At 34.2% G+C, this 16,729-nt stretch overlaps 1 protein-coding gene across 1 annotated transcript in view; it reads right to left on the minus strand.

Annotated features, from left to right (window-relative positions):
• Positions 1–16,729, minus strand: part of LRP1B (LDL receptor related protein 1B) — a 1,919,366-nt gene that overhangs the window by 614,402 nt on the left and 1,288,235 nt on the right. The window contains exons 30-31 of the mRNA XM_090279551.1: positions 16,340–16,514; positions 15,355–15,449 (exon numbers count right to left, since the gene is read on the minus strand). Of these exons, the coding sequence (XP_090135677.1) occupies positions 15,355–15,449; positions 16,340–16,514 (270 nt within the window). The remainder of the gene's footprint in view (positions 1–15,354; positions 15,450–16,339; positions 16,515–16,729) is intronic.

Genomic DNA, 16,729 nt, shown 5'->3' on the forward strand with positions numbered 1-16,729 from the left:
AGGGTAATCTTAGGGAGAAAAATCAAGATTCAAGGAAGATCACAATGCCCAGTGGTAGACTATAAAGTAGTGCAGCTAACCGTCTTTAAAGTTTCTTTTCATTTAAAATTTGTTTTCATTTGAAAGTTAAACTATGTCTGTGGCATTATCAAAGATGTTTAATTTACAGGCAAGAAGAATGTCAAATGCCTTGCAACTGGATGTCTTTCCGATAAGACAGCCCTTACAGGTCTATAAACTTGTGTGTGGGTTATGTTACATAAATTAACATGTGTTTTCTGTTTTCAAAGGGCATAAGCCTACGATCTCATTACCTGAGTGATTGTCTGTACGTATAGGCCTCACTTAATCCTGTCTGCATTGCTGCCTCCTGAGACTCAATGGTTTGGCTGAACTAAGTGGCTGGGTTGGTGAAGAACGAGGTGGTCTGTGGGCTTCACTTTAAAACTGGTTTCTCTTTTCTATCCTAATGGCTTGGACAGAAAGAGCCCAGAGGCCTGAGAGGGGGGAAACCTAAAATATTTCCCTCAGTCCAAACTAAGTATAATGGGCAAAAGGGTTTTGGACAGGTGAGATGTACCTGGCATACCTTCCTCCGAAGAAGCCCTTCTTTTCCCTAATGTGGGACATTGAAAAATTAATCCCTGTCTTTTGTCATCTAGTGGTTACGGATTGAACGATGTCCTTTAACCCTGTTGCCCCCAGAATACAACAAGGATGCCAGCCTGTTAAACCAAGTATGCCGTTGTCCAGAGACAGCCAACCAACCTGGAGTCTGCACGATCCTTCCCCTTGTAGGAAGGCCACCCTCCCCTCCACATCCCCACTCTTATTAGGGATTTCTTGACCCAAGGGTAGGTAGGACGACGACCATGTCCAGCTTGAAGCAGCTAGAGGAGCTCGAGACCTTCGTCCATTGTCCTTTATAAGATTGTAAAGGGTCTTAAGTCTGAGAGGGAGGGATTGTTATTTTTTATTGTTAAAATATTTAACTAATTAATTAATTATTTTTTTAAAAAAGAAGAAGAATATATGAAAGGGTGAGCCATGGGCATGGACTTGGGGAGGGGATTGTCGGGGAAGGGGGGTGCTGGGCGGAGGGGAGCAAAGGGGAAAAAGTTGGAACTCTTGTAACAATATAATCAATAAAATATTCTTTAAAAAAATTCATTAATACCATCTAGAGTTACTGAGATAAGTTAATTACCTCAGTTCTTGTTACTTATCATATCAGCTAAGATTTCATTATATCCTCCACTCTCTAGCACATAAATAATTGTAACTGAGGAAATTTATCCTATATTTCAAGTTTTTGATGACATTATAATCATGTCCCTTATGAGACTCACATATGTAAAAATGGAGGAAAACCAGTACAATTGACAGATTGTTTTTTGAAAGAAGTTTTGTTCTAAAATATTATTTTTAAAACTTTAGTTCTTATAGTTTTATATTTTTCCAAAGCTATATTTGATAGCTTGATAAGTAAAATATAACAAAATATTTTTAAAATCCCTATATTGTGGCATTTTAATTTTTTGAAAGTTATAGTTCCTGTGAATATAACATTCCTTTATGTCAAATATTTTTTCCTAGCCACACAGAAATATTCAGTTTGTTAGACATATCACACTGTTTTATGGCTATTATGCCTCTTTACTCTTCCTGTTAAGAATAAGAAAAACTCTCTTATCAGTTTTTTATAAACCAAAGTAGATTTATTCTTCAAGGTAGTTGAAATTTTAAAATAAATCCAGTTCGGTTAAAACTATTGTCTTTAGTTTTTTTCCCATGAAGAATAAATTGTTTTCTCTATTTTTGTAGTGTTTAGTCAGATTAACTCTATTGTATTTGAAAGATAGTACTTATGAACAACATTGTTTTTGTTTTGCTTAACTAAAAATCTCATCAGATGGTTTGCAGTTATCTGTGTCTTTTTCATCTATTAAACCATGACCTTCTTGCTAATGGGTCTCAAGTTTTATTTTCAGGGTCTGGTACCATCTATACATTTCATAACCTTTTAAAATATATACTTTTTCACATTTAACATTTGAAATAACCAGTAAATGAATGATCAGATGAAACAGTATAATACATTTAAATAATTTGTGTACATAAGCATGTGTAATTTTAATATCACTTTCTCAATTCCACCAGCCTTTAAAAAAAAGAGACTATTGTTAACATTTCATTTGGGGTGTGTAGGCTTATATATTGATTGTACTTCTTACATAATGAAAGTGACTGTGATGAGTAATGAGTGTGTATAAATAATATAACTACATTAGCAAGCAAGAAAAAAAATCCAGGAATTAGTTTTCATCTCATTTTTTAAAAATGAAGTCCCTTGAATTCTTTTGATCTAGTGAAAAGTGCTTCTGAATGCTATCCAAGAATAGATTTCAAAATCCCTGTTATAAAGCATATGGATTGAAATGATTAAATAATAAAAAAATGTTTTCTAGGTTTCAAGAAGGTGTCCTTGCAGGTTGAGTAAACACGTGACTTTTGGTTGTGATTTCATTAAAAATAAAGGGAAACATCAGGAAATAAAATGTACAGGACACAAGATTCTTAAGAATCGCCCACGAAGGGTAATGCTGATTGACAGGCCAACTTACTTTATGAGGCTTAAAGGATAAAATTCATAATAATGTAAACATTTTAAACGTGAAAATGGCTTTAGGTAGTCAATTAAAATCTTCTGTTATGCAAACTGCTCTAAGCATTTAATGTATCCAAGACTAAACAATAAATCTTAATTGAGAATATTTAGTTCAATAATGAATAACTGGGAGGTTGATTTGTATTTAACAGAAACAAAGTTATTCAGCCTGAATTGCCTGAAGGCTATAATTACTTAGTCTTCAGTGATACACACTCATGAAATGCCAAGTTTGGTGTTTTGATAAGATTATAATGTACTTCTACCTCAAGTATACCACACATATGGATTTAACAGCAAATAAGCAAGGGAAATCCAGTGAATTAAAATATAAAAACAATTTAAAAAACTGGAAAGCTTATATGTTGGTGGCATTGCTTTTTAAATCTAGCATTTAAAGATTCAGAAATAATTTTTGTGAGGCACAATAATTGGCACAGAGGCAAAATTAATTCTTGCATGGTCCTGCCTGCTTGGAAAAGCTGACTTCTGTGTCCTAATTGGGCCCACATATCTCAGAAGTACCCAAACTCTAGATTTTTCTCTCCTACTTTGTACACTTAAAAGAGCACCAGTTTATTCCCTAATCTTTTTATGAGGTCAGATAATTATTATATGATATTAGCCACCATGGGAACAACATAACTGTTAAGATTTATGGTTTTGGAATCAGATAAACTTAGATTTGAATTTCAACTCTATCATTCATCACTGGCAACTAACTTCTTTGAGTAAACCTTAGTTTCTGATCACAAAAGAAGTATAAGCCTTCAATAAATGATTACTGTGAGATGATTAATACAAATCATTTTGCAAGTACTTGTCATTTCTAAGTGCTTAAAAAGTAGTCACTATAATCATGCTATTTTTATTGCCAAAGTGATGATGGCTCTACAGTATCGCACATCCCAGGCTAAGTGCATGCAAGCACAGAGGTGCTGCTTCAGGTTCCATAAAGGGTGATAGATCATATTGTTTTGAGTTGAAACTTCCCAGCCTCACCAGACAGAATATTGTGTTTTCTCCTAACTTACTGGGAAACAATAACTTATAATTAACAGTCAATGTGCATGAGGAGAAAATTGTGTGAACAGTAGCTCTCCCTATCCTAATCACCTAATTTTCTTCACAGAAATGGTTTAGATAATGCAGTGGGCAGAAGTTTCAGCCACTGATTGCCCAAAGAAACTCATCATGAAAATATAATCACAATAACAAATATCAGTAAAATTCAGTGAGTAAATAACACAGGACTAAATATCTCTATGTATATAAGTATTTCATGGGCACAATTATCACATGTGCCAACAAAAACAGTTAGTATTTATTTTCTTCATACATTCATATGTCCATTAAGAGTATTTGAGAATTTTTATTTTTCTTTTTTTTTTAATTCAGTGGGTATTTTATTTTATTTTTTTAATGTATTTTATTGATTATATTGTTACAATATTTCCAATTTTCTCCCCTTTACTCCCCTCCACCCAGCATCTCCCTCCCCCAGCAATCCCCCACTCCAAGTCCATACCCCTGGTTCATAAAAAATAACTATCCCTCCCTCTCAGATATTAAGACCCTTTGTAATCTTGTAAAGGTCCACAGCAATCTTTCCAGGGAAGGAACGAAGGTTGTTTTCCTGAAGGATGGCTAGAAGGGACCTTAAGGCACAATGAAAAACCAGAAAGACTTGGAAAGGACAGGTGTGTACAGGCAAGGATGAATGCCAGGTATGTGACTCAGCTTCTGTGCCCTGAAGGGCACACTGAAGGTCACCCTAAATGTTCCTTGTGTAAGTTCGAGCAAAGCAGAACTAAAGATCATAAGTGATTATTTGCTGCTCTTGTTGTGTTAATGCAAATGAACAGAATAAATTAAAAATGGACTTAATGCAATCCTTTTAATGACAAGGAGGGTAATCTTAGGGAGAAAAATCATTATGCAAGGAAAATCACAATGATCAGTAGTAGACTATAAAGCAGGCCAACTAACCATCTTAAAAGTTTCTTCTCATTTAAAATATGGTTTCACTTGAAAATTAAACCATGTCTGTGATATTATCAAAGATATTCAAGTTGCAGGCAAATAGAATGTCAAGTCCCTTGCAACTGAATGTCTTCCCAATAAGACAGTCTTACAGATTTAGAGACTTGTTTGTGGGTTATGTTACATAAATTAACATGTGTTTTCTGTTTTCAAAGGACATAAGCCTATGATCTCATTACCTGAGTAATTGTCTATACATATATGCCTCACTTAATACTGTCTGCATTGCTGCCTCCTGAGACTCAATGGTTTGGCTGAACTAAGTGGCTGGGTTGGTGAAGAACGGGGAGGTCTGTGAGCTTCACTTTAAAACTGGTTTCTCTTTTCTATCCTAATGGCTTGGACAGAAAGGGCCCAGAGGTCTGAGATGGGGGAAACCTAAACTATTTCCCTCAGTCCAAACTAAGTATAATGGGCAAAAGGGTTTTGGACAGGTGAGATGTGCCTAGCACACCTTCCTCCAAAGAAGCCCTTTCTTTCTTTCTTTCTTTTTTTTTTTTTTTTCTTTTCTTTCTCTTAATGTGGAACATTGAAAAATTAATCCCTGCCTTTTGTCATCTAGTAGTTATGGATTGAATGATGTCTTTTAACCCTTTTCGCCAAATCTGTTGCCCCCAGAACACAACAAGGATGCCAGCCTGTTAAACCAAGCACACCGTTGACCGGAGACCTTGTCCAGCTTGAGAATTTTTCTTTTTAGAATCATCTCAAGGGAATCGTTCCACAAAAATCTTGTAAAGTGGGATTACAATGACATGAATTCTTTTTTTTTCTTTCACCGTTCCCCAAGCGTTTTTATTTTTTTATTTTTTTATCAGATTTAATGTGTTTTATTGATTAAAATATTACATTTGTGCCAATTTCCCTTCCCTCTGCTCCTCTCCACCCGGTGGCCCCCCTCCCTCCAGTTGTCCCCCCCTTTTAGATTATGTTCATTAGTTGTGCATACAGTTCCTCCCAACCTCTCTCCGTCTATTCCATTCCCTCCTACCATGATCCCCAATTCCTATATCATCTCCCTCCCTCTCCCCACTCCCCCTCCCTGTCGACCTCCCCCCAATATGCTTCCCGTACCCACAGTTCCTTTTCCACTCTCGTTGCCTGTTTAGTTTGCCTTTGTTTCATCTCCCTAGGTTCTGTTTTTTAAACCAGTCCCTTTAACATCTCATATAACAGTGGTTTGGATCTAATGAACTCTTTCAGTTTTATTTTGTCCTGGAAACACTTTCTCTGTCCTTCTATTCTGAATGACAATTTCGCTGGATAGAGTATTCGTGGTTGTAGGTTTTGGATTTTCATTACTTTGAATATTTCTTGCCAGTCCCTTCTTGCCTGTAGGGTCTCCCTTGAGAAGTCAGCTGATAGTCTAATTGGGACCCCTTTGTACATAATTCTTTTCTTCTCTCTTGCTGCTTTTAAGATTCTCTCTTTATCCTTAATTTTTGACATTTTGATTATAATGTGTCTTGGAGTGGTTCTCCCTGGGTCCAGTCTCTTGGGAACTCTCCTTGCTTCCTCGACCTGCAAGTCTATTCCCTTCCCCAAGTCTGGGAAGTTCTCCTTTATTATATTTTCACTCAATTTTTCAAGTTCTAGTTCATCTTCCTCACTCTCTGGCAAACCAATGATTCTTATGTTGGGCCTTTTATAGCTGTCCCAGAGGTTTCTGATCCTCTCATTGTTGCTTCCCATTTCCTCTCTCTGCATTGGTTGACTGCTTGTTCCTTCTCCATATTCCAGTTTGTTGAAATGAACTCTGGATTTTTTTTCCTCACCATCTGTCTCATATGTGGTTTTGTTCCTTTTGTTATGAATGTTTTTCGCTTCTTTCTTATCTTTTTCCTGCTCTTTTGTGAATTCTGTAAGCCACCTGATAACAATGGCCCAGAACTGAGCCTCTGACAGGTTTCTTATCTGTTCATCTGTCAGGTTCTCTATCTGATGCCTGGTGAGCTGTGTCACTGGGATTTCTATAGTTGTCTGCCTCATTTTGACAGATGTGTTTTGTTTTCTTGGGCCGGCTGTCGGGGGCGGTGCCTGTGTACGCGTCATAATTCAGCGACCGGCGCCTGTCCGCGACCTATTTCGCAGCCCTGTGGTGCTTTCTTTGGGGGCGGGGGTCCAAGATGGATTCACACAGTTATTCAGCTAGGATACCGGGATCCGTCCTCCCGCCCCCCTGGGCCTCACTGTTCAAGGCGATGCGGCGGCCGCTCTCCCCAGCGCTGGGGTCGCGCACTGCCAGGGGCTTGACTGCCGCCGGGATTTTTTGCCGCCCCGCCGCTGTCCCAGGTGCGACCGCAAACAGCACTGCCCTCTTTAACTCTCACCTGCCCAAATGGCACCGCTGGTTTATAACTTCATATGTTGGGCTTCCATGTAGTTTTATTTTCTGGAATTTCTAGTTATCCTTTGTTTTGAAGTAGTTGTATTCCTCTCTAGTTGTAGAGGGAGACCTAGCGTGTCAGTCTAAGCCTCCATCTTATGACATGAATTCTTGAGAGTATTTTAGTCTCTATCAAATGTTTCCTTAAGAGTTTTAACCTTTATGCTACTCTAAAGAGCAGTTTAAACGTATGTATAAATCAAGAAAAAAACATTTTCTACACTTATTTGCATTACAGCTCTAAATTATTCATAGAGGAAAAAAACGGCAAATAAAAAGAAAAAATAATAAACCAAATTCCTTCAGTATTTTGTGTTAATTAGTAAATAATACATTATTTAATATATTTAAAAAAAATGTTTCAAGCACAAAAATGAAAATACTATAACTTAAAGTAATAATTACTATACAACATAGTTATAAATCAGTGCATCAATCTCTATTCCCCTTGATCCCTCACAAATAAAGACTTTAAATTAACTGGATAAAGGTAGGACTTTTCTGCAATAAGTTCATTTACAGTAATATTTTTATAGTTAATTTACAGGCAAGAGTTTTTCTAGCCTATTAGAAGAAATAAAAAAATTACAAAATAGAATGAAAAAGGATTACTGTAAAACGATTTTGGTTTTGTCTTTATACTCTGTGACAAAAAGGACTTGTTAATGAGTATATAACTTGAGTGATACTATTTTTGTCTATGATTCCTTTATATGAGAAATCTCTGGGCTTATGAGAGCCAAATGGACCCAGAGTCAGAATGGCAAGAGTGAGAAACAGTACACAGAACATGTGAAAAAGCCAACTTAGAAACCAAATATTTCCAATATTTCCTCCCATGTGAGCCATGCATTCCTTTATAAACAACTCACTTTATAGATACTTTGTACTCCACAGTTTGATAAAATGGTGCTATAAATATAAATGTGAGAGTAATTTCAATTTTTTCCACACATTGAATACTTTGAATGGGATGCATCACGAATCTATACCTAGATTGCAAAGTTTCACTTCTTTCAGATAGTAATTCTAGTCAACTAAGACATAGGAATAAATCTTAAGTTTTATTCAGTTCTGTAAGAGCATCTTGCTATGTGATAGGAAACAGTATTCACTTCTTTCAACAAATATTTGTTGAAGATCTATTTTTATGCCCCACATTGAACATTGAGCTGAGGACATAATAAATAAAACAGATATGGATCCCTAACTTTGTACAGTTTCCTTTCTAGTTAATAAGCAGTTGTTAATCAAACATTCAAAAAACAAGCAGAAAATTAAAATAAAGATAAGAGCTAAAATGTGAAATAATAGTGCTAAAAGTATCAAAGAGACTTCAGCCTAATGAAAGAAGACAGGAAATTCTCCTCTGAGGAAATAATACTTGAGTTAAAATCTAGTAGATAAGTGGGAAACTAAGAGGAGATAGGACACATTTCTGGGCAAGGGAATGCCTTGTTAAATATATACTTATAGGGACTTCCAGCCAAATGGAGGCACAGGTAGGCACACTTTGCCTGCTCATACAACCATAGAAAGAATTACAACCAATCTCAAAAACAAATAACAACCAGAACCATCAGAAGATCAACCTACATGGAAGTTCAACAACCAATGATTTAAATAAATCACATTCTTTCAGATGGGTAGGAAAGGTGGACTCATGGAGACAGGGTATAGAGGCAGTGTTGCTCAGACAAATGGTGGCAGAAGTGGTGGTGGAATGGATGGCCCCACATTCATGTGTGGTGGTTAAAAGTCAGGAAGGATACCCTGGGAGCAAACAGTCCCAGCCCCAGTCAAGAACACAAAGCCCAGGGTTTCAGCACTGGGAAAATAAATCCCCATCACCTCTGGCTGTAAAAACCAGTGGGGGTTGGGTGGCAGAAGAAACTGCCAGATTTGTGCATTTAACGGGCCTGCATGATCTTAGCACATATGCAATCCCCAGGGAAGCAACTAGAAGGGCACTGATCACATATGGGAAGTAGGTGAAGTGACTGCAAATGGTGTGAGTGTCAATCAAGCCACTAGAATCCAGACAGCAGTATGGTCTCCCACCACAAAGCAGTGAAGTGAATGGCCCCACACTTGCAATTACCTAAGGCTCCTTCCCACACAATTTATAGGCATCTTGGCTACACAGGTCACACTACTAAGACAAGGAGTAAAAGCTGCTCTATCTAATACACAGAAATAAACACAGGTGGGATGCCAAACTGAGGAGGCAAAGAAATATGGCCCAAACGAAAGGACAGAACAAAACCCCAGAAAAATAACTAAACAAAATGGAGACAGCCAACCCATCAGATGCATATTTCAAAACACTGCTGACCCAAAAAAGACCACATTAAGACACATCATGATTAAAATGCCGAAGGTTAAAGATAAAGAATCTTAAAAGAAGCAAGAGAAGAAAAGAAAGTTGCCTACAAAGGAGTTTCCATAAGACTATCAGATGATTTCTCAAAATAAACTTTGCAGGCAAGAAAGGACTGGCAAGAATTATTCAAAGTGATGAAAAGCAAGGACCTACAACCTAAATGACTCCATCCAGCAAAGCTCTCATTTAGAATGGAAGGGCAAATAAAGTGCTTTCCAGACAAGGTAGAGCTAAAGGAAATCATCATTACTAAGCCATTATTACATGAAATGTTAAAGGGACTTATTTAAGAAAAAGAAGAAGATCAAAACTATGAAAACTAAAATGACAACAAACAGCTACCAATAACTGAATCTAAAAAATAAAAACAAAAACAAACTAACCAAACAACCAGAACAGGAATAGAATCACAGACAAGGAGGTCATTTGGAGGATTATTAGTTGGGTGGGGGAAGGGGAGGAAGGGGGAAATGATGCAGGGATTAAGAAGCATAATTCTTAGGAACAAAATAGGGGGATGTTAAGAATAGTATAGGAAAAGGTGAAGTCAAAAAACTTATATGTATGACCCATGCACATGAACTAAGGGGGTGGGATTGCTGGAAGGAAGAGAGGTACCAGGTGGAGGGGAACAAAAGGAGAAAAAATTAAAAACTGTAACAGCATAATCAATAAAATATACTGATAGGGAAAGGACATTGGCAAGTTGAGATAATCAAATAAGGAAAATATGAATGGAATGAATAATTTTGAGTAACAATGCAATTCATCTTGGATTGTAGATTCCTTGGGGAAAGACACTATATCTCCCTTATTCGCTTCTTTTCATTTAGCCAGGATGTTATAGGAACTCATTTTTTTTTTTAAGATTCCTACATACATACAAAGCAGTGTATGGATATTTAACACATTTCTCTGCCTCTCTGTATGTTAACATTGCAAGGTATTATGTGAAGTTCATTGTTGTGTCAACCACAGTGCTTAGCATAACACATTAATTGTAGCCACTTAACACATGGGGTTGGGTTTAAAAAGAAGATTGATTATGTAGTTATTCTCTTTTCTTGCTCTTTTTAAAATATTTGTAGTTAAATATTTTGGCAACTATTCAAAACATTCTCAACCATTGCTTTTTTTATCCACCTAGATTAAAAATAACATGTTATCACATTTTATATAATAATCTACATCAAAGTTAACATGATGCAAATCTTGTAATATTAGTGTGTCAACATGGTTAGATTATAGTCCCCAGTTATTTAATTGAACACTAATCTAGATGTTGCTGCAAAGGTATTTTGGAGATGTAAATGTCATCTGAAATCAGGTGACTTTAATTAAAGGAAATTATTACCCTAAGTTATCTGGGTGTGTAATTCAATTAGCCAAAAGGCCTTAAGAACAGAATTGGAGTTTCTTAAAAGGAAGAAGAAATTCTTCCCCTGGTGTACAGCTGAATCTCTGCCTGAGTGTTTCCAACCTACCCAAAGATTTCAGATTTGCCTGGCAAGCGCCTATACTATCATATACTAAATCCTTGTAATAAATCTCCTTTTATATATCTATGTATCTACACTTATATCTATCATCAATTTACCTACACACACACACACACACACACACACATGCTACAGTTTCTGTTTCTCTCATGGAATTCTGATGGATACACAACTCCATCTAATGTAGATTATTTTTAGACTCAGCCAGTGAAGAATACATTAGTATACACATTTTCTTACAAAGAATATTTTAATACATTTTAAATGAGAAATAAAAAGGATCCATGAAATTTTATAGATGACAGTCAAAACCAAACACACAACTTATTGTGTATATTAACATGGCTTTACTATTATGTCGATATTAAAACTTTACTACTCTAACAAACTTTTGTTTGTTAAGATAAGAGTTGTAGACATTATTATTGTTCATTTCATGAACTTCCTGAATATACCAACAACTCTTCAACAAACAAGTACTAAATTATGCTTTTTTAAAAACCTCGATGCTCTTTGAACCATCTTTCCTCAAAAACTTCTTTCTGTCTCCACCAATCAGAAATCATTATATAATAACCCTTAAATGTAACCAAGACTCCTACTGAAACATGTCTTAAACCAGGTTGCAAAATCTCAGTTACTATTTCAACTTTGTACTTCCCCCTCTGAGACACTACTGAGGTGCTAATTAATTAATGCTCTCTTATTGTAGTACCCAAGAAACCCAGCTTTGTCTAAACTACAAATTCTTTTGGCGTTATTTTGAGGAGCCAGCATTTAACATAGAAAAGAGGCAAAAATTATAAAATTCATGTATTTACTATACAAAACTGAACACTGTTAATACTTTATTGTATTTCATTTGTATCTTTATATGAAATAAAAAATAAATTCCCTAATACAGTTAAATCCTCTTTGATAACGATAAAATTTCCTTTTTGAATATCATTATTGCTCCTTACCAAAGAAAAATACTATTATAAAATTGGTCTGCATATTTCTAGTTTACTTTTTTTTATTTTATAAATATGTGTATCCAAGAGCCATGTATATTAATGGTGTATGTTTCATTTAAAAGATATGTAAGTGGTATCATACCATATCATTCTGCTAATTACTTTTCTCATTCAATGTTTTTGAAATCTATTTATGTCTTTATATGTACATATATACATAAATATATCTGTATGTATATACAGTATTTCAGCACATAAACATACTATATTTATGTATTAATTCCTCTTTTGAGTAAGATTCATGCGTTTTCCAATGTTTTTATTATTATGAACAATGATTAATGGAATCCTTGTACTTGTTTTTTTTAGCACTATATATATATATATATATATCTTTATGAATACAAGATATTGCATATCTATCTTTAATTCTAAAAATAACATCAGAAGATAGAAAATAGTATCTCCATCTCATAGTTAATGAAACTGAGCCTTAGAAAAGGTAAATGTTTAAAGTTGTAGATTTAATATGCATCAAAGCAGAGATTCAAATCCAGATTTGTTTGGATCCCTAAAACAACTTTTTGCTCAATCATGTTTTCCCCTAAACAGAGCAAAAGGGATGCTTTATGTGAATATAAAAACTGGTATAAGTTTTCCCTAGATTCTAGGTTCCTGAAGTTCATTCTTCGCGTACCTTATACTTTGAATACTTTCATTCTTAATTTGGAGTGCCAGCTAAGGATGGTGAATGTTAACAAAAGTAATGTTAGCGATCCACCAACACAGAAACATGGCTCATTATAGGGAGGTGGGGGAAATTAGGGGCAGAGGACAACTTCATCAGCTCACTTTGCATCTTTATCTAAAAGAAAGACATTTCCCAGCTGGTGTGGTTACGTGGATTTGAAGACATTTGTGGGAAAAGTGTGGTAGACTACAACAGACTGGGGATTTGCAACAGAGCATCCAGATTTTGAAAACATAAATGATCAATGATGTGCATACTTATATACAGACAATGCAGGCTCTCATGCAGCATTGAGGAGACCATCAATCTTAGTACCTAGGTATCAGTTGGCTAAAAGTAGAAAGTTACCAGGAGGAAGATGGAATTAACACCTGTTTGCAAACCAGTCAAGAACTACAGCTGCAAGGTAAGGACCCAGGTGTCTTTGTATCCTGGGGACTACACTGGGAAAGTCTGAGAGTAAAACCCAGGTACTTCAAATTGTTTGCCTTTCAGCATTAACAGCAAGATATATAGAGTTAAATCTTCACATGTGCATAAAAATTTGCTCATTTTAGACACCCACTTGATTGCGTGTATTCCTCTGTGAGACTTCTATGAATTCTATTCTATGATTATTCTTCAATGAACTCATTCATATTTTTAGTACTGCAGACAATCAAATCATTCATATTCTTGTCTATTAGACCCAATATACCTTCTATTTCTACTGCTTGAGTTTCTATTATTAAAGATGAGATGTTCTCATCATAATTTTTATTCATTCAATCCTCATGAGAACTTTGTAAAATATATATTCCGTCTTGATTTTACAGACGAGAAAAGCAAACACCACAAGCTAATAATAACTTGCTCAATGTCACTAAGCTAAAATTTACTTAATGAAATCTAAAATGATTAAGTTTCTTGCACTTTTTAGGAGAAGGACTATCAAATTCTTATCAATAGACCAAATATAAAAATCTAATATGCAAACATCTGTTGATTTAATAAATTTCCAACTCAAAAGCCATAGTTATTAATACTAATTTATTGTATAGTTTTTAATGAAGATTCTTTTTTCCCCTGGTAATATAGTATATCTTGCATAAATTAAAATGCAAAAAAAGTCATTTTGAATTCATTTAAAAGTGATTTTCAAATATAATAATACTGACATGAAGTAGACATGTAATATTTGTTATTAAATGTTGAGTCATCATCTATATACACTTAAAATATCATTTGGCATATAACACCTGAGAGACCAACTACAAAGTGTAAATAGCAACACTAATTTCTTTCTGTAAACTCTCCTTATATAAACTGTTAGGTTTTTTTCTTGATTTATTTTGAGCAGGGACATGGGAAATGGATATTTAGTATTAAAGAAGATAATGTTTTCCTTATTATAGAAACACACATGTAAATTAACATTTTGGTGTGACCTAAAGCTACCACATTACAAAATAATAATTTATTTACTCATACTATTTTCATAACACTCATTTTTACATATTAAATATTTTGGGCAGCTCCAGATAAATGCTAACTGAATTGGTTTAGTGCAAATTAAGTCCTTATAATGGGTCCCTTGTTTATTTTGTTCTATTATTTTCCACACAAAAATATTAGCATTTTATTTTACCTTTAATTGCAACACTACTTTGAATTTCAGTTGTGATTCAAATCTTAGAATACATCATGCAAGAAAAAAGTTCTTAAAAGTATCATTTTATATCAAAATTTATACATGAAAAACATTATTTGTTGCAAATATTGAATCACCACTATTAAAAATGTGCTACTTCAAGTAAGTATAATTCCACATTTTTAAACAACAAAAATGCTTAATAGCTTCATGTTATATTGATTTTACCCCCACATTAAAATTATACTATATATGCAATTCAAAGCAAAATTATGATTTTCTTTTCTACATTCCATTATTTGCACACTTAACATAATATCAAAGTTCAAGTTCATTACTGGATTATTTTTAAAAGGTATTTTGAGATGGCAAATAAACAATTGATAATTCTTGCAATTCAAAGAAATGTTAGAAATTATGAAGGGAGTGATTATAGTTTGAAAAATATAATATGTAGATATCAATGTATAAGTATGTAACATCTATTAAAGAAACTTTGTACTTAAGATTTTCAAAGATGTTTTATGGGAATAAGTTGAAGCTCTCTTTTAGCACCATATCATTTTAGTGAATAATTTACAATGGTTGGCAAAGGTAGGAAAACAAACTAAATAAACACACCACAGAGTAAATGAAAACCAAATAGATATTACTTCGATTCAAATCATTGTAGCTATTAATAAGGTCACAATAATGGTTGGAGAAGTCTCAATACATTATATTGCCATGGTAGCAACATATCAGATATTCATCAGTGAAAATAAGATATTTATTAATTACATTATATTAAGCAACTTCAGTGCTTAAGATATTGTAAAAATTCTCTTATCCAAAGACTTATCTTCTTAACCAGAAAAAGATTTTCTTCTTATCCCACATAGACACAACAGATATAATAAGATTGATAATTTAATTTCTATTACTAATCTGTAATATCTTCTTTCAGGCTCTAGATCAAAAATACATTGTGCAAGTACAGCTTTGTCATATTAAAAACTGCAATGATTATTTAAAAAGTGAAAACAAAAAAGAACTTACCAACTGGTTCTTTTTGATTTTGAAAGAGAATCTTGCTATTACTTCCATCCATGTTTGCCATGTTAATTGTGTTTCCATCTGTCCAGTAGAGTTTCCTTCAAAAAAAAAAAAAAAAAAAAAAGATACGGATTAAAAATACTAGATGTACACTGCTAGAAACATACATGAAAGAACAAAAGTAATATCAAAGTATATTGTTGGCTCAGGATTAATTCTTCTCAGGAAGGCCTCAGATTGTTGAGCCACTTGCTTACAGTAATGTGCACATTTGCATGGGAAGAAAATATTACTCTTGCTTTTTTCCTGTAATTGAAGGATAATTATCTCACTTTCTTTCCCTCCTACATTCACAACTAAATATTGAACTATGACTGCAATAAAGTATTTCCATTTCAAGTACTTCATCAAGATTGCATTTTCTTGGCTTGGACAAATCAGACATCTTATAAACAAAGTTGTTTCAACCATTTTCATTGCAAGTACCAAGGAGAAAGAATTGCTTTTAGATCAACACAAGCTCTCTATGTGCGTACATAATGACTAGCCAGTAGATGTGATAACGTAATCAATTTAGGATATCAACATACAGTAAATACATTTTAAAAAATTTGGGTTAAAAAAAATCAATGACTTTTCATGCAGTTTTAAAATTGTGAACAGTCACTCCCTAAAACAGAAATTAGTGAGATTTTATAATAATATATAAATGTCTGATTTTATGCAGATAAGTTTTTTTAACCAGGGATCCCTTATACAATTTCCATATTTACACTTGCACTTCCGACTCTATATCTGATATAACAAAGAATTTTAAAATGTTATTTCCAGGTACAATTGACATTCAATATTAGTTTATATTAGTTTCAGGTGCACAGCATAGTGGTTAGACAGTTGTATAATTTACAAAGTGATAAAGTTTTGTTATATGAAGTCAAAGCAAAGGTGTGTAAACGTTTTGAAAAACTTAAATATAATCATACTTTACCCCTTGACTGGATGAGCTATCAGACACTGTGGCTTATCGATTCCATGGATAATTGAGGTTTTCAAAGAGCCATCTAGTCGTGCCACATTAATTTGTGTTTCATCAAATTCTGAGCTAATCCAGTATAAATTTCGTGAGACCCAATCCACTGCTAGCCCTCTGATACTCTGAATATCTATAAAACAGGAAAGAGAAATTAAAAGTACATGAAAGTTTCACATTCTTTTGGCTTTTCAAGTAAGTTATTTTCTGTCTTTGATAAATTTTAATTTACACTTTAATTTGTTAGCTAAAACTGTACAAGATTGTAATCTCATTCCCTTATCCGCCCTTCTTAAAATATAAATAATCATTAAAGTTTTACTGCTGAGCCATTTGAAACCTGGTGCA

The sequence above is a fragment of the Furipterus horrens genome, unplaced genomic scaffold, assembly GCF_987537825.1.
Source record: "Furipterus horrens unplaced genomic scaffold, mFurHor1.1.pri manual_scaffold_1, whole genome shotgun sequence".
NCBI lineage: Eukaryota > Metazoa > Chordata > Mammalia > Chiroptera > Furipteridae > Furipterus > Furipterus horrens.